This window comes from Myxozyma melibiosi (genome assembly GCF_037950935.1).
Source record: "Myxozyma melibiosi strain Phaff 52-87 chromosome Unknown BZA70scaffold_11, whole genome shotgun sequence".
NCBI classification, from domain to species: Eukaryota; Fungi; Ascomycota; class Lipomycetes; order Lipomycetales; family Lipomycetaceae; genus Myxozyma; species Myxozyma melibiosi.
The window spans coordinates 390,382-411,918 of NW_027042925.1; the positions used below are offsets into that span (position 1 = coordinate 390,382).

The following is a 21,537-nucleotide window of genomic DNA, read 5'->3' on the forward strand; positions in this document are numbered from 1 at the left end:
ATTCAGTGAGCCATGGAGGACACAATAGGTATGTCTATTCTCTATCTGTTGCTCAATATACTGTGCAATCATGAATTCAGAGGCTCACCTCCTCTTTCACGCTCTCCAGATCGCGTGTTTGTCCAGGCACTCGCCACTATCCGCGTGCTATCAAATCCCAAATTCCCCTCCGCTTCGCATATGATCCAGCGGCCTCCGCTGCAAAACAGAATACATCTTTACGGCCTCTACAAGCAGGCAACCGGTACGAATACGCACCTGTGCTCTCTCTCCGCAGCTTTACCTATACGCTCATCGCTAACTTGATTCGTACTCTTACCCCGCAAATAGCCGGAGATGTTGACCAGCTTATGCCTAGGCCGACTGGTAACCGGGAAGAGGACGAGGCGGGAAGAACGAAATGGTGAGCCACAGCTCATTTGTTCTTTTGTGGTTTTGCCGTCGGAATCTGTTGCGGTGCTAACCACTAACACATTACAGGGACGCTTGGTATTCGCAGCGGGGTTTGTCAAAAACCGAAGCTAAGCGGCAATATATTCCCTATCTTTTAGATGTATCCTTCTCATTTCTTATCTGTGGTTGAAGCAGTGTACGTGAACTATGCTAACTCTCTTTCCAGACGATGGACAAATTCGCCAGCTCAACTCCAGAATCCCGCGAACTGATCTCTGAGCTACGAGGTCTATGGGATCAAGTCAAAGACCTCGATTCGTCTTCTGACTCGCCAATCGGCTCACCGACCGCGGAAAATACTCAACTTGCAGATACCATGACCGCCCCAGCCGAGGATGCGGCTGACGATGAAGACCGCAGCTATTCAAATGTCGAAGCTGAACAAGATGAACAAGATAAAGAGCAGGACGAACAGGACGATGAGGGATCAGAAAGTTTATGGCGTTCAGAAGTCAGCAGTACTCTGGATGATCTGATTGCAAACGCGACGTATCTCAAGAGTCTACTATCAACCATGCCTACTCTCCCATCCTCTGAGTCGCCGCGTCGAAACCTTTTTGTCACTGCACCGTCTACTCCTTCCTACTCTCTCAGTCAACTTCCCAGCTTAGTAGGGCTCAACAATCTGTCTTCTTTTCGGCGGGGACTTGCTGCTTCATCTGCAGAGTCGGGAAATAGCGGTAACGGGGGTGGAGACCCGTCGTGGAGGTCATTGCTTTTCTATCTTGCTTCTAAATTCGCAGTACGTACCCCGCTTCATTTTCTGACTACGCGCCCGGCTACGAATAGGACCTGACTAACACACACTGTCACAATTGCTAGCATCTTTCGAAAAGAATTGCTCTGGATATGGCCCTCATAGCCTCAATCATCACCCTCTTACGCTGGAGACGCAACTTGCGCCGTGCTCCTGATTCATCGAGATTTCCTACTCTACAAGTATCTGCATGAATAGCTGCCAGGAGTATTGTACATACAGTCATATTTTTCATCTTTTTTGTTTTAACCTTTTCTTCATGTTGTTTGATGTCTCTCTGAAATGCCTTTGTTGTTTGTGGAGTCTGCTACTGATGTTTCGAATGTTGGGGTTCAATGCCGTTGTTTTTCTTGATCTCTTATATTTGCCTTTTTCCATTCATCGTCTTGATTATTTGCATCCGTGGCAATTTTTTGAGTTGCTTACGTTCTTGACCGTTTACTGCTAATGCTAAATAACATGGCCCAGCAGGGCCACTTCCAAGTCAAAAGATTATCTTGCCTACTACCATATGAATCTATCTGCCGTCAGCAAAGCTCGTAGGACTGAAAGGAACGCGCAGAGTAAATCATTACCTGCCTGAGGATCATTAGCACTGGCTGCTATGTCGGATTTGATAGCGACCGACGCACCGACAATGTAGGTTAGGGTTTATTCCAATACCTGCGGATCGTCAATGTATTTGACAGTATTCGCGATTCTTGATCTGCTATTTGAAAGACATAGACCAGAGTGGAACTGCCAGAGATATCTACACATGATCTGTATATACCTGTTTGAGGGGGGAAAGCAGAGAACCACTTGTGCTTAGCAGATTGGGTGTTTGCTGATGATTCGCAGCAGGTGGGAGATCATCGTAAAGTTTATTTATTATCTGGCATTAACCGTCAATCGCCTGATTATTGTTGAGATCATATTGTTTCTTTGACCCTTCTGTGAGAGCATTCGGCTGTTGCCAGTCTACACCACTACACCCAGGATTCTACTTGCTTATTTTTATACAGAGGATTTATTTTGAATCGTGCTAGTCCTGTACGGAAAGATCCAGGAAATTCAAGGAATCCAAGCGATCGCTCACAATGGTTCTTAAACCGCGCGACTTTGGCCTCTTTCGGATCTGGTCAGCAGCAAGCTCGTCTCGCTGCTGCGGTCTTGATAAACCTGGGCTGACGGCATTGCAGATCATTTTGTCTGCGAATGTTAGAGGGATTCACAGGGCGGCGTGTCGGCGAGCGAGGAGTGTCCCGGATGATCCGACTGGATCGTTGGATTTAGCTCGGCCGTCTTCGTCCTCTGTTGCTGGATCAAATTATATGAAGACGGAGGGTACAAAACGAAATACAGAAACAGTGACGGATGATGTCAGGATAAAATATGATAACGGAAGTGACAACCTCGACAAGCAAATTGATCTAAAAAGGCAGAGTAAGAAGACCGAACTTGGGAAATGTACGTACACTCCTAGATCTGCGTCTTCAACCACGTTGACTAACTATTACCATAAACTACTAGCCCTCGATATCCTGACGCGTCTCCTACCAAATCTCCAGCACGAAACCCCGCCCTCCTCACTCCTCTCTCCCAACATCCAACTCCGCTTATTCCCGAAATCGCATCCCAGCCTGCCCTCGATTCGCGGCAAGATCGCGTACCTGACAAGCTGGCGCCTCGCGCAGTGGATTTTGCCTTTTCTTGTCTTGGGTCCGATTGAAGGATTCGCCGAGATTGCAGACACGATGTTACTCGACGACAGCAGCGGAGCTGAGAAGCGGAAGAAATCGACGTGGGAAAGGACGGGCCAGTCGATGCTCAGCTTGAGCGACAAGTTTACGCCTGATCACAAAAAGGGTAGTATTGTTTTCAAAATCATGAGTATGCGCGTGGTCAACGAAGAAAACTCGGTCGACGACGACGTAACCGAAGACGGGTCGTCGGGATCGTACGAGTACGAGTCGCCTACAAAACTCCTAGTGCGCTGGCAAACAATGTTCGTCCCGACCTCGTCTCCATCCACGTCTGCGCTCTCGCTTTCACACTCCTCAGACTCGGACGTCGGCTCGTCCGGCAGCGGCGCCGTCATCGTCGGGCTTTTCACGTTCGAGTTTGACAGACATGGCAAGATCGTCGTGCACAGCGTCGACGACGTACAGGAGATTCGCACGGACGATAAGTTAGCAGCCAAAGGAGGTAGTAAACGGCTTAAAAAGCTTGCGGAGGTGGTGTCTGGGAATAGACCCGCGGACGATGACGAGGACGCGCCTGTGGTTGCTGATGAACGGGGTCCGCTGCATAATATCCCTCGGCATGCTTGACCGCTCTCTCACCCGCAAACTACAGCCAAACGAGACACGACGAGAAGTTTTGGAGTTCTGTCTATTTTCCATATAAAAATGGTTTTATTTTCTTTCTTTTTGGAAATATAAAGTAGGAAATTGTACATATTCGATATAGCAATTTTAATGCATCTCCCAGGTTCTCTCACCTTGATCATTCCTCGAATGTTTTGCACATTCGAGAGCAATCATACAATCTCACGTTACCAAAGGACATCTGATAGTAAAAGCTGAGAATCTACGGAGCTCGCATATATCCAACAACGACAGCGAACACTGTAGACATCCGTGAGAGTGTCGAGAGAAATGAGCGGCCGCATCATCTTTCACTCGGCTTAAAGTTTCGGCAAGCTAAGTCGATCATCAAATCCTGATGATGGACGAGCAAGACAAAACTACTCAAACATGCAGCACCTTTACTTGCTGCGATTCCTAGAGCAAGCGGGAGACTATTCTGAAGTATCGAATATATAAAATTGCTGAGACATCAAAGTCGCAGTTGAAAGGATCAGTCAAAGGGGTGAACACGTCACAAGCAGCACACTTCTGGACTCACACAGGAAATCTTCGAAAAATATCGTCTAGTTTCTCTCGAACTGAGTCTGCCAGCGCGATGGGCGAACAAGGAGAAACCTAACTTATTGACCGAGACAGCTTTGGTGGCCTTTGCGTTTGCCGAGGTGTACGCAACATGCTGATCTTGAGTTCTGAAATAAGTTGAGGTCAGATAATCAAGTGTTATTTGCGGTATGAAATGGTCTCGAACGGCTGTGAATAATGTTCTGTATTTATGTCTGCATTGGATCCAATAGCTGTTGAGTGTGAACTCGATCAAGACCGCTGTCACGTTTGGTCCTAGACTTGATGTGAAGTCTTGTGTTCGAGACACTCATGAGAGCAGAACAGAGACACGTTGCGGCACGTATCTGGAACGATTTGGGCTTTGAAGGAATCATTTTGACTCATACGGTCATGTACTGTATCCTGTTAGCATATGCTCTGGTGATCATCTGTAAAAATGAGATACGAGATACTCATCAATTCTGTGCTCTGGAGGGATTGAGAGCTGAGTGATGATAGATTTCTGTATAGTAACTGGTCGAATAAAAGCAATTTACGCCATTCCTGACACACTAAGCGCGATGAATGGTATACAGTACGCGTACTGCTCGGTTTATTGTTACACAAGAGTACACGGACGTATCACGCACACCACCACAACAAAAAGACTAGCGGTTTAGATTGCCAACTAGCGCTCAACTGTCCCTGATCGATCTTGTTTTGTAATAGATGAGCTGTATAGTCGCAGATATCTTGAATACAGTCTTTATTGCTGCTTACCGACTATAGAGCGATCGAAATCGGTTCTCTAATGTGAACACTGACCGCCCGACTGTGCACACCGCAACCAGACATTCACACTACGTCGAGGATATCTACACGATCGATTCTGCGAGATGTCAGAAACTACGATTCCTGCAGAACCGGGTCGTTTTTGCTCTTGCAGTGCACGAAGTCGAAGTGTACAAAGGGAAAACTACTGAAGGCTGCTGAACGGTGCTGCGGACGACCGTTTCGAAATGCGCGTTGCAACAAGCCAGAACCACGAGAAGACATATCAAAAACAGGTGGATCTGAAAGCCCTGATTCTACGCTACACGGAAGAGCTTGAGAAATGAAATCTACTAGGAACTACACGCTGCTACACGTCAAAAAGCTCGACACCGCCCGAAACAATAGCGGGCTAAGTTCGTTTTTCCGTCAGTTTTGTTCGCGCTGCGATCGAGCTTATCCCGATTTGGCAATTCTTCATCAACAACAAAGCATTTTCAGGCAAACTTGAAATGACTCGCGCGATTGATCTGGCCCGCCCGGACTGGAATATAAAAAGGGCGCTTTCCCCCCTCTCCTCGACCTCTTCTTCTTTCCTCCATCAACCTCTAAGAGCCTCAAACATCTCAAAGAGATATGGCTTTCTTTCAAACTGACAACTCTAAAACAACAAATTATCTTATGGTCAGTACTTCTAACCTTTCTTAATTTCTAATAGGATTATTATTGACACCTCCTACTAGTCCCATAAGTCACGCAGACTATCCATCTTTTATTCCACCTCAAGCATCTTCACTTCAATAAGTCATGCGACATGATGCTCAACGACATGATGCTCAAGTGAGCACACCTGCATCCATCCACATCTTCACTGGACCTACGAATATCTTATCCTCGCGTACTAGCGGTAATCTATCTCTATGGTCAGTACCGGTGCTTGATGATTGTTTTACTTGATGACTGCTAACACATTCCACTAGCAATACACTCCACCTGTCCCAAGTCTGTTACATTCAACCACGAGGATCGACATCTCCGACAACATGACTTCGCGAAACGTTCAACTCGGTGGTGCCCAGAGGACTCATTACCGGAAAATCATCAATCAAAGATTCTATTTCCGGCGAACCGGTTTTCTTTTCCTCTGTGTTATTTCTGTTCTGTGATTCTGTCAACAATCTGGCGACCAGCTCAGCCTGCTGGGGTAGGAAATATTATGGACCGGCAACTCGGCAATCGATTTCGACATGGTGACCAGCTCAGCCTGCTGGGGTAGGGAAGATCATCAGTCCTCGTTCGACACGGCGACCAGCTCAGCTTGCTGGAGATGGATGAGATATGTGGGGGGTCAAGAGGGAGCGGTGGATGATGGATGAAATACGCGGGGGGTCCAGAGGGAGCGGCGGATGAGAGAGGATAGAGACGAGAGGAGGAATTCCATTGTATACACCGACGATGACTATTATTCCGTCGGATATATGATGAAGGGCATCTCCATATTATATAACGATGTATGTTATTCCGTTGTAAATATGGTCTGATGATGGCGAGACAGTTGGTTCTCATATATTGATTTTGTACTTTGGTATAATTAATGTAAATAATAAATCTTCCATAACAAATTTTAATACTAAAAATACGGAAGCCAGAAATTTGAATATATAAAATCCCTTCAGCATACAGTCTGATTGTGCAATAGACTCTACCCACCACCAGGCCTCTTCGAGTCTTCACATATTTACCCTCTTCCTCTTTCTCTTGTCTGTCTTGACCACCCTACCAGTTCTTACTCCAAGTCTGTCACGCCGTTACTGTTACTGCGTAGGTCTGCCTTCGATGATTTGGTATATAGTTCATTCAGAATTCTCCATGCCTTTCCACTTGGGTATAAGTCCGCAGCTTCCGTTACTCCGCATGCAGGTTTGCAGATTTATCAATCGGTGATAATCGCGTATCTGATTTCTGATATCCGACGCATCACCTACATTCCTTTTCTCTTTTTCTGCTCCTTCTTCATTGCAGTCGACACACTTCACTCTGATCTCGGGACGGAGTCCGGAGTTAATAGGAGTTTGGATATCACATACTCCGACAGAGATCAAATTCGGAACGGATCAACTAGACCCGACCACCCTTCGCTTCTCACTTACGCGCACTACTGCACGTCCGCACTACCCATAGCACGCTCAATAAGCGAGCCTAAGCATTTTGAATTTCGCGTTTATGAGATCATTTCATGCAGTCAGGGCTTCATTCTTTACAAGCGAAGCGCTACCAAGAATGGGCCTGAACAGGAAAGGGAATCTTTGTACAGGCCCTGCAGGAGGCGCGCCATGTCTGCGGCAGCTTTTCTCGGCTCGCGTCGTGTTTGGGTTTGTTGTCGATCTGCCTGTTTCGCGCCACCCGTCCAGCCGTAGGGTTTTCGACAGAATGCTTCACATTATTGGTATATGGGCGTCTTCCGGAAAGTCATCGGGCTGGGTGAAGTATGGATTGGAACCTGTGATAGTTGCGCAGCACTCAAGAATCAGATATAGGGATATCATACGCGATAATCTGGGGTATTTTGCTTGTAATGGCCAGCAAGTCTGCAAACTCGCAAAGCGATAAATATTCTCCCAAGCCGCGTCGCGAGACCTCACTAATCTCTTTTTCCTCCTCCGTATTCCAAGTCAGCCGTACAGAAAACAATACAACCCCGTCAAGCATAGAATAAGATATGATAATATGCAGCTTTCAGCTTAAGATAATGATATATGACATCTTCCTACAAGCCTAAGAGCTCACATACCTCTGCTCCTGCTTTGGTTTTTAGTTAGGAATTTTGACGCGTGTGGTGCGGCTGGGAACGTCCCCCCTCCTCCGCCAGCCTCGCCAGAACTGGAGGAAATGGGTTGGAGTATGAGAGAACGCGAATAGCGGGACATTATTATGTATTAACAATGGCTTTTGGTTTATTCAATTGAAAATGATCTGTGTGTTTGGATATACATGATATCATCAGAAGGAACCGAGATATCCTGTAATGAAGTCTTTTAGATACCCCGCTGAACTGCATGAGTCGAAGGGACCGTCAAGCTGGACGGACGACCATCTGGATATCACCCATCGCATAATCACATCCTAACATCTTTCCTGAGCATGTAGGATGCACTGCGAAACCAGCGCGACATTGCGTGATATCTCTATCGAAAGAGAGAGCTGAGAGTGTCTGGCGCTGTATAAATATCTGGCCTATCTGCCACTACGGTCAGACTACATCCACATCCTCAACACTCTCACCTCGACAGCAATGATTTCTTCCCAAGTTTTCCTTATCCAAGCCGCCACGCTTTCCTTCATTGGAACCGCCTTTGCCGCCCCGTTCACGAACTCGTACTGGCTCGACACCATCATCGAGACGAGCGTCATCTTCCCCAAGACGAGATGGCTCCGCAAGGCGCACTCGACCGACTTCACTCTCGAAGGCTCCGCCGACTACGGCTCGCTCGCCTACTCTCAGGAGGCGCACAACTCCTCGACCTTCTACGCGCCAATCACCTACTGCCCGTTTGGCAAGCGCTCGTTCTGGTTGACCGGAGATTTGCTTTTGAAAGATAGCGAGGTTGAGAAAACCGAGACGCTTCTGGGGACGACTTATGATTATGAGACGTCGGAGACGCTTTACCGCACCTACTTCTCTCCTGCGCACGATGGAGGCAATGATGTTGAGCACGATTTGTACGATGAGCCGGCTTCTGAGAACTCGACTGAAGTTGGCGGCTTTTGGCGACTTTCGACGGAGACCCCGCTTTCCACTGTTTGGGGATTGATTCCCAAGTCCGACGCGGAAGATACTACCGGCACCGCTGTCGCGCGCTCGCAGTGCGCCACTATTTCCGACACCAAGGCCGTTCACTGGTACGAGTCCATCGTTAACGGCTCGCGTGGTTCCTACATGGTCGAGTACGAGGTCACTGTCGACGACGAGACCGGCGGAACCAGCCTCAACGTCACCCGCTCGCTCGATCTCTACAGCTCCGCGGCCGAGAACCAGCTTTACTATGGAGTCTTTTCGTCGATGAGAGTCAACCACGTCGTCTACATGTACGCGGTCGACAACAGCAACTACCAGAACGTGTACGTCGCGTCCGCGCCTGCTCAGTACGTCGGCGACAAGTCGCGCTGGTTGTACTGGTACAAGTCCTCGCAGAAGTGGCTCAAGACCGAGCCCACGACCGACGGTATTGACGCGGCCGACGCCGTGTTCTCGCTCTCTGGATCCGAGACCTTCGTCATGTCGAACGAGCCTGAGGATGAGTCTGTCGCGTACCCGACCGGTGCATCGATCTTCTACTCGCAGTACCACTGGTCGTACCTCTTTGTCTACGTCTCCACCGCCGACCCCACCGCGCTCATCATCGAATACGGCAGCACTCCCGTCGGCCCGTTCTCCAGCAACAAGAAGGTCCTATACTCCAGCGCCGACTACAACATGGAGTACGCTTCCGTTTCGCCGTTCAGATTCAGCACCTCCGAGACCGAGGGAAAGACCGGAAAGGAGTTGCTTTTGACTGTCCCTGCAGCGGGCAATAGCTCTGGCGTGCACGCCCTCAAGCTTTGGTTCAAATAAGTGCATGCGATGCCGTTGAATATTGACACTCGCGCAGTCGAGTGAAACGATCGATGATGAAGATTTTGTGTTTTTATATCTGATACCGAGAATTTTGAAAATTGGGGAAGAAAATGGTCAAAAAATGTACTTTTAGGAGATAATATAGCAGTTGGAAAAGACTCCAGTGAGCGTCAGCATGTAGACAGTATGTAGATCTAAGGCATCGCCATAGAACATATAACAATACTCAGGATACAAGAACTGCTCAGTTCAATATTCAATTCGCCTCGGAAATCACGTGCAGAGGCCTTCTTACTCATTTAAACAAGCTCGGTTACTCCTGAAAAAAGATGGGACCTTCTGAAATCTCGGAAAGGTGGATGAGCAACAGAATTGCGACAGAGGAAGATTGCTGTCTGTGATTATGAGCATATTACATTCACCACAGATACTTCGGGCGTCGTGGTCGGCGGTGAGGCGGATACCGCGTGCTTCTCCCGCGCTTGCTCATCGTTGGAACTCGACGGTGTCAGCAACTTCGACTCAACGCCCGCTGCGGGTAGCCATCGTTGGCTCAGGACCGGCGGGATTCTACACCGCGTACAGGATTTTGGAGCGGACGGAGGCAGGAGCGGTTGTGGTTGATATGTTTGAGAAATTGCCGGTGCCGTTTGGGTTGGCGCGGTTTGGCGTCGCGCCGGATCATCCTGAAGTTAAGGTATGCTTCCTCTGCTGTCTTGTCTGCTAATTGCAATGAAACTGACAAAACAAATAGAACTGTCAAGAGAAATTTGAAGAAGTTGCAGAATCCCCATACTTCAACTTCTTTGGCAACACAGCAATCGGTCCCAGCGCGTTCCCACCACAAACACCGCTCGTCCACGCGCCGAACCAGATCCCACTCTCGCTCCTGCGCCGGCACTACGACGCTGTGATCCTCGCCTACGGAGCAGACTCTGACAAGATGCTTTCCGGTAGCTCTTTTTCTGGGAGTACGCTTGATGGAGTCTATTCTGCACGGCAGTTTGTCGGGTGGTATAACGGACACCCTGAGTTTCAGCATCTGAAGCCTGATCTGGTCTCTGGCGACACTGCTGTCGTCGTCGGCCACGGAAACGTGGCCTTGGACGTCGCGCGGATTTTACTCACCGACATTGACGTACTCCGCAAAACTGACATTACAAGCCGCGCAATCGACACTTTATCAGCAAGTAAGATCAAACACGTCAAGATCGTCGGCAGACGAGGTCCCGCGCAGGCGTCGTTTACAAACAAGGAGGTTCGCGAACTGATGACGTTGGGTGGTGTCGGGTATATTCCACCCCCGGAAGAGATCATGCGGCCGTTTGCCGAGGGCGGGAAGAAACTTGGTCGGGTCGCGAAACGGCTTCTGCAGCTGCTCGAGCGGGGATCTACTCTGCGGCCGGAGGAAGCGGCGAAGACGTTTGAGATTGAGTTTTTGAGGTCGCCGGCTGGGTTTACTGCTGCTGCTGGTGGAGGAGAGAAGTTGGGAGCGGCAGTGTTTGATCTGATGAGGTTGGCGGGGGATCCGCTGCTGAAGGAAACGCGGGTTGAACCTACAGGCGAGAGAGTCGAGGTGCCATGTACGGCTGCGTTTCTCAGCATTGGATACAAAACACATCCGTTGGCTGGGCTAGAGCAATCGTACGACGATAGAGCAAATCATCTACTCAACGAGCTTGGCAAAGTCTCCGAGTCTATCGAGGGTAGAGACGCGAAGCTGTATGCGTCTGGGTGGATCAAGCGTGGTCCCGTTGGCGTGATTGCAGAGACTATGTACGACGCCTTTGAGACTGCAAGCACCGTGATCGAAGACTTTGAGACAGGCACGATCGGACCTCGTTCTGCTACCACTGATTCTCCGCGAGCCGGCTGGGATGGCGTCAGAAGCGAGCTTGGCGGTGCGGCAGTGTCGAGTATGAGGATTGTGTCGTGGGGGGATTGGCAGAAGATTGATAGAGTGGAACGAGAGCTTGGGAAGAGGAGTGGGAAGGAACGGGAGAAGATTGTGGATGTTGAGACGATGCTTAAGACTATTGAATGATTGGAGATTATGTATATTTATGTATATAGTTCATATTAATCTACTGAAACTAACAGATAAAAAGAATGTGCAACGAGAAAAGAAAGCCATGCAAAAGACCGGATAAAATGAAATCGTGAATAACCCAACGCCGAACACAACACATGAAAAACGATCGGAAACCAACACCATAAGACTTAGAGAGAACTTTTACATAAACAAGAGAATAGACCAGTCATAAAGTCGTAAAAAGGGAATGAGTAGAGACCGGGATAGGTCGGGAGAGATTAATTAGATACGTTGTGGGGAAGGCGCTCGTGAAGAAGGAGCGGAGAGAGGAATGGAATTTGTATCAACTATATTTCAATTAACCGTCAGCATTCTATTAAAACTTGAAAAAGAAAGAAATGAGCTAAAGCCTACCCGACAGCTTGGAGAGGATCATGACATATTTGGTGACAAATGCCTCTGCCCTGCGAAGATTTGTCTGTAACTGGCGCCTGCGCTTCTCGTCCTCGCAATTTGCTAGACAGAAAGTTAGATCTAGTCGATTCCCTCTATTGAGTAAGAACGCAGCAAATAATACATACGGTCAACGTCAACCATAAGTGAGATCTGCCGCTCCAGCTCGCGATCGAGCGCTCTGCGTGCGGTGAGGTACATGCGCATGCTATCCTTAAATAACCGGATCAGATGCTCGATCTGGGCGGGATTCGGCACCGGCGGCGAGGCGGGCGGGGAAGGCACGCGTCGCGCAGAGTAGGTGCTCTCATAGTTAATGTTGATATGTGACTTTCTGCTGGCGGACCAGCCGCCGCTGCTGGTGGTTGTGGTGGTAGAGTGGGGCGGACTTGCCGGGGCGGTGGACGAGGCGGAAAACGTGGAGAAGGAGGCAGCGTGGTGCTGGCGCGCGAATTCTCTCGTAGACGGAGCCATCTGGAACCCGGCCTGTAGCATCATGCAGGTATTACAAGTAGAAGGAAACGAGACCAAGAGAAGAGGAAGAGAAGAAGACGAAGAGGAAGAAGAGGAAAAAGCGGAGAGAGAACAGAGAGCGAGGGACTTAATTTATTTCTTGCGCCGCACCGCCAGCCGAGATCTCCGCCGACTCGAAGCGAGCATTAGCAGCGGAAATGTAAACAACAGCAGCGCTGCGCGCGCGGGTAAAGCAGGCGCCAACGCAGACGTGCTGCAGGGTGTGCAGAAGCTTGTTTGATATGCGGAGATACGCTGGCGAATGTGGCGGGCTGCTGAGTGTGGGTGAGAGAGGATGAGGCGTTTGGGGCTCGCTTGAGTCATATTTATACACATGTCGTGGATTATCTATACAAGCATCTATGAACAAAACTAATAAACAATGAACGCCAGTAGCACCATACAGTAGCAAAGCAAATGAATAGAGAGAAAAAGGGAACGTCAAAAAAGGACTAGGCCACAGGGGTGCCCGACCTCGACTGTCCATAGGTCATAGTCACGTTCTCACCCGCGGGCGCTGCTCTGGCCGAGCCCACCGTCGAAGTCGACATGCGCGGAGGAGCAGGCGCAGGCGCGCTGCCGTTCCAGGCCTCGACTATGCGGCAGACACTGAGGTCGAATTTTCTGCTGGTGATTGGACGGCGCTCGTCGACGCTGTAGAAGGCGTTGCAGACGAGGGAGATGTATGCAAAGTGGATCGCTCGGAAGATCTGAGATTAAGTCAGTATTGCCGATCTTATAAGAGAAGAAAATTGAGACGTACACTTCTAATTTCGCTGCCAATAACTTCGCCGCTGGAAAATCCAAGCACGATCTTGACACCGGTGTTTGTCATCCATCCGTAGATCGCGATGCCGTCCTGGACAAAGAGCAGACCAAAATCCGAGTCTGCAGACTTGGATGGCAGACGAGCGGCAAAGACATCAAGAGCAATGTGGGCGAGGAAGTGGTAGCGCAGGTCCGCTTTTGCGGAGTTGAAGCGGTCGGGGTCGGTGTCGGAGTCGGTGTCTCTGTCGAAGCTGCGGACGTAGAGGGGGTTGTTCTGGAAGATTAGTTAGCAATAATCATGGCTTCGTAGTAAAGCAGCATAGAAATACCTCACGGCCCATGAGGGCGAGCAGACGGATCGCGGAAGGCATCTTGATTGTCGAAATGCTGCTGCTGTGCTCCTATTGTTACGGTGCTGCTGCTGGTGAAGCTGGCTGTCCTCGTGATGTCAAAGACGTACGTCCGTGATTCCAACACGCACTGCGTCTCTACCATCACTGCACTCGCACGGCACTCGCGCACGGCATCGGCCTCGTTCAGCGCCGGGTGAGACAAAACATGTGAACAAAGCCAAAGCTTCCCTGCATCGAACTTCTCGCCGCCTTCCATCTTCACTGCGCTCCTCCTTTCTTCCTCCTCCTCCTCCTCCTTCACCAGACAAAACCATGGCCGAGAGCCCGCCGCCCGAGCCGGCGACCCTCCCCCGCCACGGCTCGACATCGTCGCTCTCCACAAACTACAGACGCAACCCTCTCCGCTCGCTCTTCTCCAGGGTCCCGTCCTCGCTCCCATTGTCTCCCTCCACATCCGCTACCCCCTCCACCGGCCACACCCCACCCTATCCGCCCCCCGCAGACCCGTTCGCGCCCACGCGGCCCATCACAAAGGTCATCATCCCGACGCCTGACCCAAATAACTACAAAAAACTGCCCTACGAGTTCGCTGCCAAGCGCGCCGTCGTCTGCGAGACCCTCGAGACTGACACGCACGCCGGCTTCAGCTTCGGCCACTCCGGCCCTCTCAGCCTGCGCACCTTCGTCCTCCTCCCGCGCGCGCTGCTCAGATACTCTGCTAAACCGGCGCCCAATGCCACACCCGAGATCGTCGTGCATCTGACATCCGAGGCCGTTGCGTACGCATCCGACGACATCCCCGGTCGTCAGTACGTCCTCAAGGTCGCCGAGCGCACTCGCAGAACCACAACCGACGACTCGCCCATCTCGCCCACGGCCGCCGCGCCCCCGCACTCCGCCAGCATCAGCCTGCATTTATTCCACGATGATCGGCCCAAGACCGCCCTCCTCGTCTTCTCGTCCTCCGCCGACCTCATGCGCTGGCTGGGCATCGTTCGTGACCGCATCCGCGGCGACCCTGCCGCCGCGCGCAAACCGCGGACGGACTCGACCGTCTTCTACGGCGCGCTCGATCCCGTCACATCTCCTCTCGGAGGCGACCACTCGACCGAGTCCCTCGTTCGGGCAATGAGCACAACGACGCTTTCCTCCGTCGCGGGCTCAAGCAAACCCGCCGACCCGCGCTCCTTCTTCACAAGCGCGGTCCAGGCCTCCTCGTCCACCGCCTCCCTCTCATCTTCCTCCTCGTCCTCTTCCACCGCCCCCATCAACTCTCTACCGGACGACAAACCAAAACGGGCCCCGCCCGCTCGCCGCGAGTCAATGACAATGCCATCGTCCTCCGCCGCCCGTCTGCAGCTCTCGATCCAGCGCGCAAAGATCGACGCTCATCGCTCGCGCTCCGCATCCGACGCAACAACCGCCGCTCCGGCCCTCACACTCACCCCGACCTCCACCACCACCTCCACCACAGCACCATCCACTGTTCCTCCACAAACAGTCTCTCCTTCGTTCTCATTCGAATCACGCAACGAGCCTTCGCCTTCGCAGTCGCCGTCCTCGTTAGCACCAGCGGCCGGTCCCGCGAGCAGAAACAGCAGCGTGGATAAAGGACGCAAAAAGAAAGTCGTCATGCGATCACCTGCCGGACCACCGCCTTCGGGACCTCTGCCTCCTGTTCCTCCGGGATGAGTTGTACTCGTTTTTTTGGGTTTGCTGTTGATTAGATTGAGATTGTTGGGATGGAATTACACCGGGGGACATTACTTTTGCTTTTTTTCTTGCTGTATTTTTTTCTTATGTTTTTGTGCTATTCATGGGTTTTCAGATTTTCTCGTGGAGAGAAAAAGCAAGTCGACACTACTTTCTCAAGGCGCATCGTTGGAGTTTCGTCGGATCAAATTTTGGGAAGAGATCGTGTGGATCAGATTTTGTACAGTAATGCCATGTGCTATCCCAGCTGCTATCATACCACTAGACATCATCAGCAGCTGGTAATGTGCCGGTTATGTTACGCTCTAGAAGGGGGGAATGAGTTACTGTGTTGAGTATATCACACTTTATTTACATGTACCATAATCCTAGACCGAGCAGATATACATCTTTACGACGCATCACTTCACAGACTCCTCAAACGCCTTCACGCCCGCATCTAATCCCTGCTCAAACTCCCACACAAACTCGCTCTGACCGTTCTGGCCGGTATGATCGTTCGTCCTCATAAGCTTCCACCCATCGCGCGCACCGATCTTGCTCTCGTCCAGCGCCCAGAACGCAGCTGCGTCCTGCCACCCGATCTTGAAGCCCGACTCGTAGCGCGCATGGTCCATTTTCTTGCCCTGCGCGTGCTCGGACCAATACTTCTCATGCGAAGCCGTCGCGTCTTTAGCCCGCTTGTCAGCGTCGTCAGAGGACGCTTTGCGGCCGCTGCGTTTGGGAGGCGCGATGCTGCCGTGGTCGTACATCTCTCTAAAATCCCACTCGCCGCCGCGGCCCTCTGCAAACTTGTAGGTCCAAAAGAACGAACCTGCGGCTGATCGTGCGAAAACATCGATCTGAGTCTGGCCGTACTCGCGTTTGAGCTTATCTCTGTCTCCTCCCTTATCCCACGACGAGCCCGAGAGCGTGCAGCTGTACTCTCCCACCACACAGTGCGAATCCAGAGCTTCTTTCTCGCGCACGTCTTTGATCAGCTGCTCTGCGGATTTCTTGCAATCCTCGTCGGAGAAGCATCGGTAGACATGCGTATCGACCACGACTCCAGGCCGACTCTTTGCAAACTCGACGTACTTGCTCCGATTCCACGCGTCAGAGATGTACACGTACTGGCCCGCGTCGATCTCGCGGATGCGGCGGATGGCTGAGTTGTAGTACTCGTCCGTCTTTGAATCCCACGCCGCCTCGTTCACGATCTGGATCCCGACGATGTTGTCGAACGACTTGACCTGCTCGGCCACGAACGCGAGCGCGTCGACTGCTTGCGCGACAAGCTTGCTGTTTTCAAAGAATTTTCCGCCGCCTTTGACGCCCGAGTGCGAGTCGCCGTTCGCGCCCCCTGGGACGCCGTGCATATCGACAAGCACAGCGATGCCATGATTTCCTGCCGTAGAAATCATCTTCTTGTACTTTTCCCACGCAGACCTGTACACCTCCGCCACGCGGTTCTCCGCGAACGGCGTGCCGCCCACAAACTTCTCGCCCAGCGTCCAATACCCCATCGGCACGCGCACCGCGTTCACATGCTTGTCGGCCAGCCATTTGAAGTCCTCTTCAGTCACAAAGGAATCCCAATGCTTTTCCCACTTCTCCCTCGTTTTGTCCACGCCTTGCTCGCGCACACTCGCGCTCACGGCCGCGTACTCGGAATCATCCCCGCCGTTGTCGTCCTTGAACGACGAATACATCGCTGGTGCGAGCCACTTCTCGAGACAGAACCACCCGCCAAGGTTAACGCCCTCCTGGACCCGCGCTTTGTAGATCTCGCGCTTGTTGGGCGGGTACGCTGCTGTCGCCAGATCAGAGCCCCCGCTGCCGGATGACGCGGAGCCTGATGACTTCGCAGCCTGGATCTTGTCCTTCAATTTTCCGAAAACCATTCTTCCTCTCTATTTCTCAAAAAAACAAATATCGTAGTTAGAGAAGTGTGACATGCGGATCCGCTCGTCTCTTTAAATACCCAGCCAGAGGCATTTGTCGCCCTAATTACACAGTCTTGGGTCATTCAAATTCATTAATCACAAGTTTATCCCACAACCGATCTTCCTCTGCCATCTGACGTCATGTGTGTTACATAAGCGATTACCGTGCCTGCAACCCTGGCCGGCTTCGCTGGCTGGGCACATGGAAAGCATATTATACAATCGGGGTTTTAAAGTTACATATGATACCTGATTGCTGAGAGAAAGTTTTATTCGTTGTATTTTGTACAGAGGAGTGAGGAAGCGCGCGGGAGGTGAGGAGAGAAGGAGGGAGAAAGAGCGGGTGAGCTGTGACGAACAAGTGACGAGGATGAAAGCTTGATCATAAATTCAATCTATAGCGCAGAGCAGAAAGAAGAAATGGAACGGAATCCGAACAAAGGAAGCAAAAATAGAAAATGGGAGGTGTAGAGAGATGGAGGGAGAGGAAGGTGAGATAGTGACCGATCTGAGAGCGAGGGGTCACAATGTCTTCAAGAAAAGAGGAACGATGCCATGCGCAGCACATAAATTCAGATGGAATATAAGATAGCAAATACGAAATAAATTTTCAAGAGATCACAAGGGGAAAAGTAAAGGCGATGAAAATGCAAATGCACAATTAAAAACAACAATATACACGGAACTGTACAAGATTATCTCCCGGCTGCACTAGAGCAGTGAAAAGATCAAGTATAATGCATTAGCAACATTCACTTTGATAGACAGATGACTGTAGATGGTGCTGGAGACCGAAGGGCAGCAAAAAGACACCGGGAGAGAAGGAGATGCAGAAAGGGGACATGAGAGCTATAATACAAAGGGGTCTTGCGGTGAAAGATCGGGAGTATGGACTACTCTTGGAAGCCCTTAAACGACTCATAGTAACGCTTCATACCATCGACAAGGCCTGGCTTTCGCGGAGTCCAGCCTCCGAGCGTGTACGCCAACGATGCCGAGTAGTGCGTGGGGATGCAAAGCGCCCGCTCAAGATCATTTTCGGGTTCTCGGAACGAGTACGTGAGGTTTCCGCCCGCGACGCGGATCAGCGACCGCACGACGTCTTCAGCCGATTCAGTCTGCGGGTTGACGGCGTCGATTGCTAGGCCGGAAAAGATAGGCGCTTTCTCCGCGATAATCAGGATCAGGCGCGCGAGATCGTCCTGGTGGATTGTGTTGTATCGCGAGACGCCGGGAACACCGGGCCAGGTGATATGCCCACCTTTGTAAGCCTGATCAAAGAGGGCCGCAAGGACCGATCCTGAGCGGCCATAGAGCAGACTAGGGCGAACCACGATCGGGTTGATAGCGGCGCCGCCTTTGATCGCCTCGTTGGTAGCAGCACCAAAGACCCGAGTTTCGAAATCTGCACGCCAGGCAATGAGCGGGGTTTGGTCGACGCCAAGCGGCGCACGTTCGGAAATACTCATAAGCGGATCGTAGAGCGCCGGGGTGCCGTGTGTCCATGTGCCGGAGACAAAGATGTATGTGAGTTTATGTTGCGGCGAGCGCGACTCGCAGGCCGCGAGCACGGCGTCGTAGATGGCGGTTGTGTTGACGCCGAACAAACCGGGCCGGCAGGCGTCAATAATAACGTCCATGCCGGGTGCGTAGTGCTTTGCGATCTCATCGGGAGGGCCGATGAGGGGGAAGATTTCGTCGCGACGCAGAAGGGCTTCGCATGCCGATGTGCGGGACTGGCCGTATGTGTCGTGGCCTGCGTTGGAGAAGGCGATGGCGACGGCGTTGCCGATGAAGCCGGTGGCTCTGTAGGGGGTGGGTTAGTATGGTACGAGTAAAGAATTTTGGCGAAAATGGGAAGGGGGTGGTAAGTACCCGATTACTAGGACCTTCATTGCCCCGCAGAGCTGTAGGGAAAGATAGGAAAAAGGGCAAAAAAGAAGAGAAAAAGGCAGCTACGTCGCGGCAAGAAAGGGGGCCAAGGCAGACGAGACAGCAAGAGCGCGAGCGAAGACCGAGTAGGGAGCAGGCAGAAGAGAGCGCGAGGAAAACAGGGCCGAATAAAAAGAAGGTGAAGAGCTCGTCGACGATAATCTGAGAACAGGCCCGAGTTGGATTTCGTGCGCGGTCGGCGTTGAGCGAAGGAGTGAATTTGGCAACTCGCAGCACTGAGCCGCATCAAGTGCGGCATACAAGTTAATTAGAGTTTCGAGTGGGTTTTGCATTTAGGCGACAGTATAAAAATGTTTTCGCGGACCTCGCTTCCGACGGCGGCCTGGAGTGTCTGGTAGATGGTAGCAGGTATAATTACGATATTTGCAGTAGAAATAAGGCAGTAGCAGCAGCAGAACTGGTTTTCGCGGCAAAGTGGAGCAGACGGCAGAGAGCCGGCTTTCTTATCGCTATCGTCCGGAGTCATCTCTTGGGACACACTAGTGCAAGCCCCGTGCGGCGCCACCAGCGCCAGTAGAACCGCTCTCTGCTTCACATTGCGGAATTAGAGTCTATAATGATCAGCTGGGACATTGGTGATAAGAGCGAGGTGGTAGATACGAGAGATGATTCCGAGATGAGACATGTTATGGTAGTCTCGTGGACAGCTGGAGGACGGAGCTCGTCTCACTGTAGAGCGAATGAGGATATTAGATAGCGGGCAAAGGAGATAGGGCGGAAGAAGTGACGAGAGGCCACATGGAGCAAGAAGAGGCTCGTATTGCTGCGGGCGGGTGACTACAGTAGGGTAGCAGCAGGGACTACAGCAAGGCACAGCAGGCAGCAGCAGCAGCAGGGATGATAGCAGCACCCATCGAGACGATAGCAGATGGTGGCGGGAGCGATAACCCTACACAAACCCTACAAAAGCTCACAAGCCGGGTGCGCCGAATTCCCCAAACAGCACTTCATCTCCACGTCTTCCTGGCTGCGTGTCTGGCTGACGTTGTCTGCCTGTCGTCTGCTCGGCTCTTTGTTCTCTTCTGTCAGCCCTCGTTCTCTGCTCAATTCTTCGGTCTCTGGCTGGCTGGTTCTTTGCCATCGACGATTTAGCTCAGCAGCAGCCGAGTGCTCAAATTAACTGCTTTGGGCTTAGCGCCTGCGCTGCTTTTGCCATTCTCGACTCGTCGTCTTCGAGAAGCTCTTCCTCGTTTTTCTTCTCTTTGGCCTTCTCTGCTGCTCTGGTTGTTTTCCTCTGCTATTTACTGGCATTCGCCCTTATCTCTGTCTCATCCGGCGTTGCTCGGAGCGCTTCCGTGGCCAAGCCAATTTACCACTTTTCGGCCTGTCAACCGTTAAATAGACAACAAATAAACAACAAATATACAACAATTTATACAACCCACTGATTCCACCGCTCCTCAGATCCGCTCTCCAGTGCCACAGCGCTTCCGAACCCACAAAACAGGCAACCGTTCGCCCCGAATCAGAAAACAGAAGCAGAGCCAAGATGAAAAAAAAAAAACAAAAAAAAAAGAAACCACCGCGAAAACTAGGTTTAGGTCTCTTTTTTAACTTCCTCGCCTTCGAAGGGCTTGAAAACGTCAAACTCAGTTCGTCGTCTCCATTGCTCGGTTCGTCCCCGATATCGCTCTTACTAGTTTGATGTCGTGGGCTGCTGTTGTTGTGAGGTAAAAGATCAAAGCTGCGAAAGAGAGGTGGTGGATATGTGCTGGTTGCTGGTATCAGCATCTTGGTTCTTCTTGGTCGCAGTGCCAGCACGTTTCCTATCTGATCTGTATCTTGGGCAAGCTTCCGATGCGCTCTATTATATCGACACCGTCTACTCCTTCTATTTCTGCGTCAAACTCACCCTACTCGATAATAGCAAACCTCCTTTAATCTCGCCTTCCTCCTCGTTACAGCACCGGTCCACCCCCGTCGCCTCCGTGCACTTCCGAGCCGATCCGGCGATTGCGTACTCTAAAACACGGACTGTGCACTCGTTCCGCAAAACAAAACCACTCCTTAGCTCAGTTTGCGCCAGATAGTAGAGCGTGCGACACCTTCAGCCTCGCCCTAGCTGCCTGGTTAGTCTTGCCAAAGCAGTACGTGCAATACTCTCAGCTGCTATCTGCCGAACGCAGAAATCTACGCGCACCTCCTTTCTTTGAGCATTATCTATACTTCCTTACGTAGCTGTTTGTAGATATCATCAATGCAGTCAATGCAGTCCGCATTGATCTCGCTACTACAAACCTTGCGCTCCCATTATATTCAAACCAGCAGTGCCCTGTCGCTTCGTCGGTAGCACATCCGCGAAATATTAATCAACAGCATCCAAGGTTTGCAAATCCT

General features: G+C 51.2%; 10 protein-coding genes across 10 annotated transcripts; 5 read left to right on the forward strand and 5 right to left on the reverse strand.

The window, feature by feature from the left end:
- Nucleotides 1-12: 12 nt before the first annotated feature.
- On the forward strand, nucleotides 13-1,404 carry BZA70DRAFT_291201 (acyl CoA binding protein-domain-containing protein; the record flags this gene model as incomplete). Its single annotated transcript, XM_064914280.1, has 6 exons — nucleotides 13-28; nucleotides 110-244; nucleotides 331-403; nucleotides 481-553; nucleotides 620-1,195; nucleotides 1,276-1,404. The coding sequence occupies 6 exons, from the start codon at nucleotides 13-15 to the stop codon at nucleotides 1,402-1,404; spliced, it is 1,002 nt and encodes a 333-aa protein (XP_064766650.1).
- A 385-nt stretch (nucleotides 1,405-1,789) lies between these two features.
- Nucleotides 1,790-3,978, forward strand: BZA70DRAFT_70705 (uncharacterized protein). Its single transcript, XM_064915336.1, has 2 exons — nucleotides 1,790-2,659; nucleotides 2,723-3,978. The coding sequence occupies exons 1-2, from the start codon at nucleotides 2,290-2,292 to the stop codon at nucleotides 3,520-3,522; spliced, it is 1,170 nt and encodes a 389-aa protein (XP_064766651.1). The 5' UTR covers nucleotides 1,790-2,289; the 3' UTR covers nucleotides 3,523-3,978.
- A 3,776-nt stretch (nucleotides 3,979-7,754) lies between these two features.
- BZA70DRAFT_282942 (uncharacterized protein) lies at nucleotides 7,755-9,822 on the forward strand. Its single transcript, XM_064913361.1, has one exon. It carries the CDS (start codon nucleotides 8,168-8,170, stop codon nucleotides 9,485-9,487), a length of 1,320 nt encoding a protein of 439 aa, XP_064766652.1. The 5' UTR covers nucleotides 7,755-8,167; the 3' UTR covers nucleotides 9,488-9,822.
- Nucleotides 9,823-11,592, forward strand: BZA70DRAFT_250585 (uncharacterized protein). Its single transcript, XM_064910700.1, has 2 exons — nucleotides 9,823-10,187; nucleotides 10,245-11,592. Exons 1-2 carry the CDS (start codon nucleotides 9,894-9,896, stop codon nucleotides 11,532-11,534), a joined length of 1,584 nt encoding a protein of 527 aa, XP_064766653.1. The 5' UTR covers nucleotides 9,823-9,893; the 3' UTR covers nucleotides 11,535-11,592.
- A 7-nt stretch (nucleotides 11,593-11,599) lies between these two features.
- On the reverse strand, nucleotides 11,600-12,792 carry BZA70DRAFT_282944 (uncharacterized protein). The gene is made up of 3 exons (XM_064913362.1): nucleotides 12,104-12,792; nucleotides 11,937-12,038; nucleotides 11,600-11,869 (listed from the first exon to the last, which is right to left on the reverse strand). The coding sequence occupies exons 1-3, from the start codon at nucleotides 12,471-12,473 to the stop codon at nucleotides 11,805-11,807; spliced, it is 537 nt and encodes a 178-aa protein (XP_064766654.1). The 5' UTR covers nucleotides 12,474-12,792; the 3' UTR covers nucleotides 11,600-11,804.
- On the reverse strand, nucleotides 12,793-13,707 carry BZA70DRAFT_282946 (Sedlin, N-terminal conserved region-domain-containing protein). The gene is made up of 3 exons (XM_064913363.1): nucleotides 13,586-13,707; nucleotides 13,252-13,530; nucleotides 12,793-13,198 (listed from the first exon to the last, which is right to left on the reverse strand). Exons 1-3 carry the CDS (start codon nucleotides 13,625-13,627, stop codon nucleotides 12,941-12,943), a joined length of 579 nt encoding a protein of 192 aa, XP_064766655.1. The 5' UTR covers nucleotides 13,628-13,707; the 3' UTR covers nucleotides 12,793-12,940.
- Nucleotides 13,708-13,852: 145 nt separating this feature from the next.
- BZA70DRAFT_282948 (uncharacterized protein) lies at nucleotides 13,853-15,658 on the forward strand. The gene has a single exon (XM_064913364.1). It carries the CDS (start codon nucleotides 13,922-13,924, stop codon nucleotides 15,299-15,301), a length of 1,380 nt encoding a protein of 459 aa, XP_064766656.1. The 5' UTR covers nucleotides 13,853-13,921; the 3' UTR covers nucleotides 15,302-15,658.
- Nucleotides 15,513-17,352, reverse strand: BZA70DRAFT_70921 (glycoside hydrolase superfamily). The gene has a single exon (XM_064915338.1). It carries the CDS (start codon nucleotides 17,203-17,205, stop codon nucleotides 15,724-15,726), a length of 1,482 nt encoding a protein of 493 aa, XP_064766657.1. The 5' UTR covers nucleotides 17,206-17,352; the 3' UTR covers nucleotides 15,513-15,723.
- Nucleotides 17,353-18,140: 788 nt separating this feature from the next.
- BZA70DRAFT_291208 (NAD-P-binding protein) lies at nucleotides 18,141-19,142 on the reverse strand (the record flags this gene model as incomplete). Its single annotated transcript, XM_064914281.1, has 2 exons — nucleotides 18,141-19,053; nucleotides 19,123-19,142. The coding sequence occupies 2 exons, from the start codon at nucleotides 19,140-19,142 to the stop codon at nucleotides 18,141-18,143; spliced, it is 933 nt and encodes a 310-aa protein (XP_064766658.1).
- A 1,232-nt stretch (nucleotides 19,143-20,374) lies between these two features.
- BZA70DRAFT_70936 (uncharacterized protein) lies at nucleotides 20,375-21,220 on the reverse strand. Its single transcript, XM_064915339.1, has one exon. The coding sequence runs from the start codon at nucleotides 20,929-20,931 to the stop codon at nucleotides 20,458-20,460; it is 474 nt and encodes a 157-aa protein (XP_064766659.1). The 5' UTR covers nucleotides 20,932-21,220; the 3' UTR covers nucleotides 20,375-20,457.
- Between the last annotated feature and the right edge of the window lie 317 nt (nucleotides 21,221-21,537).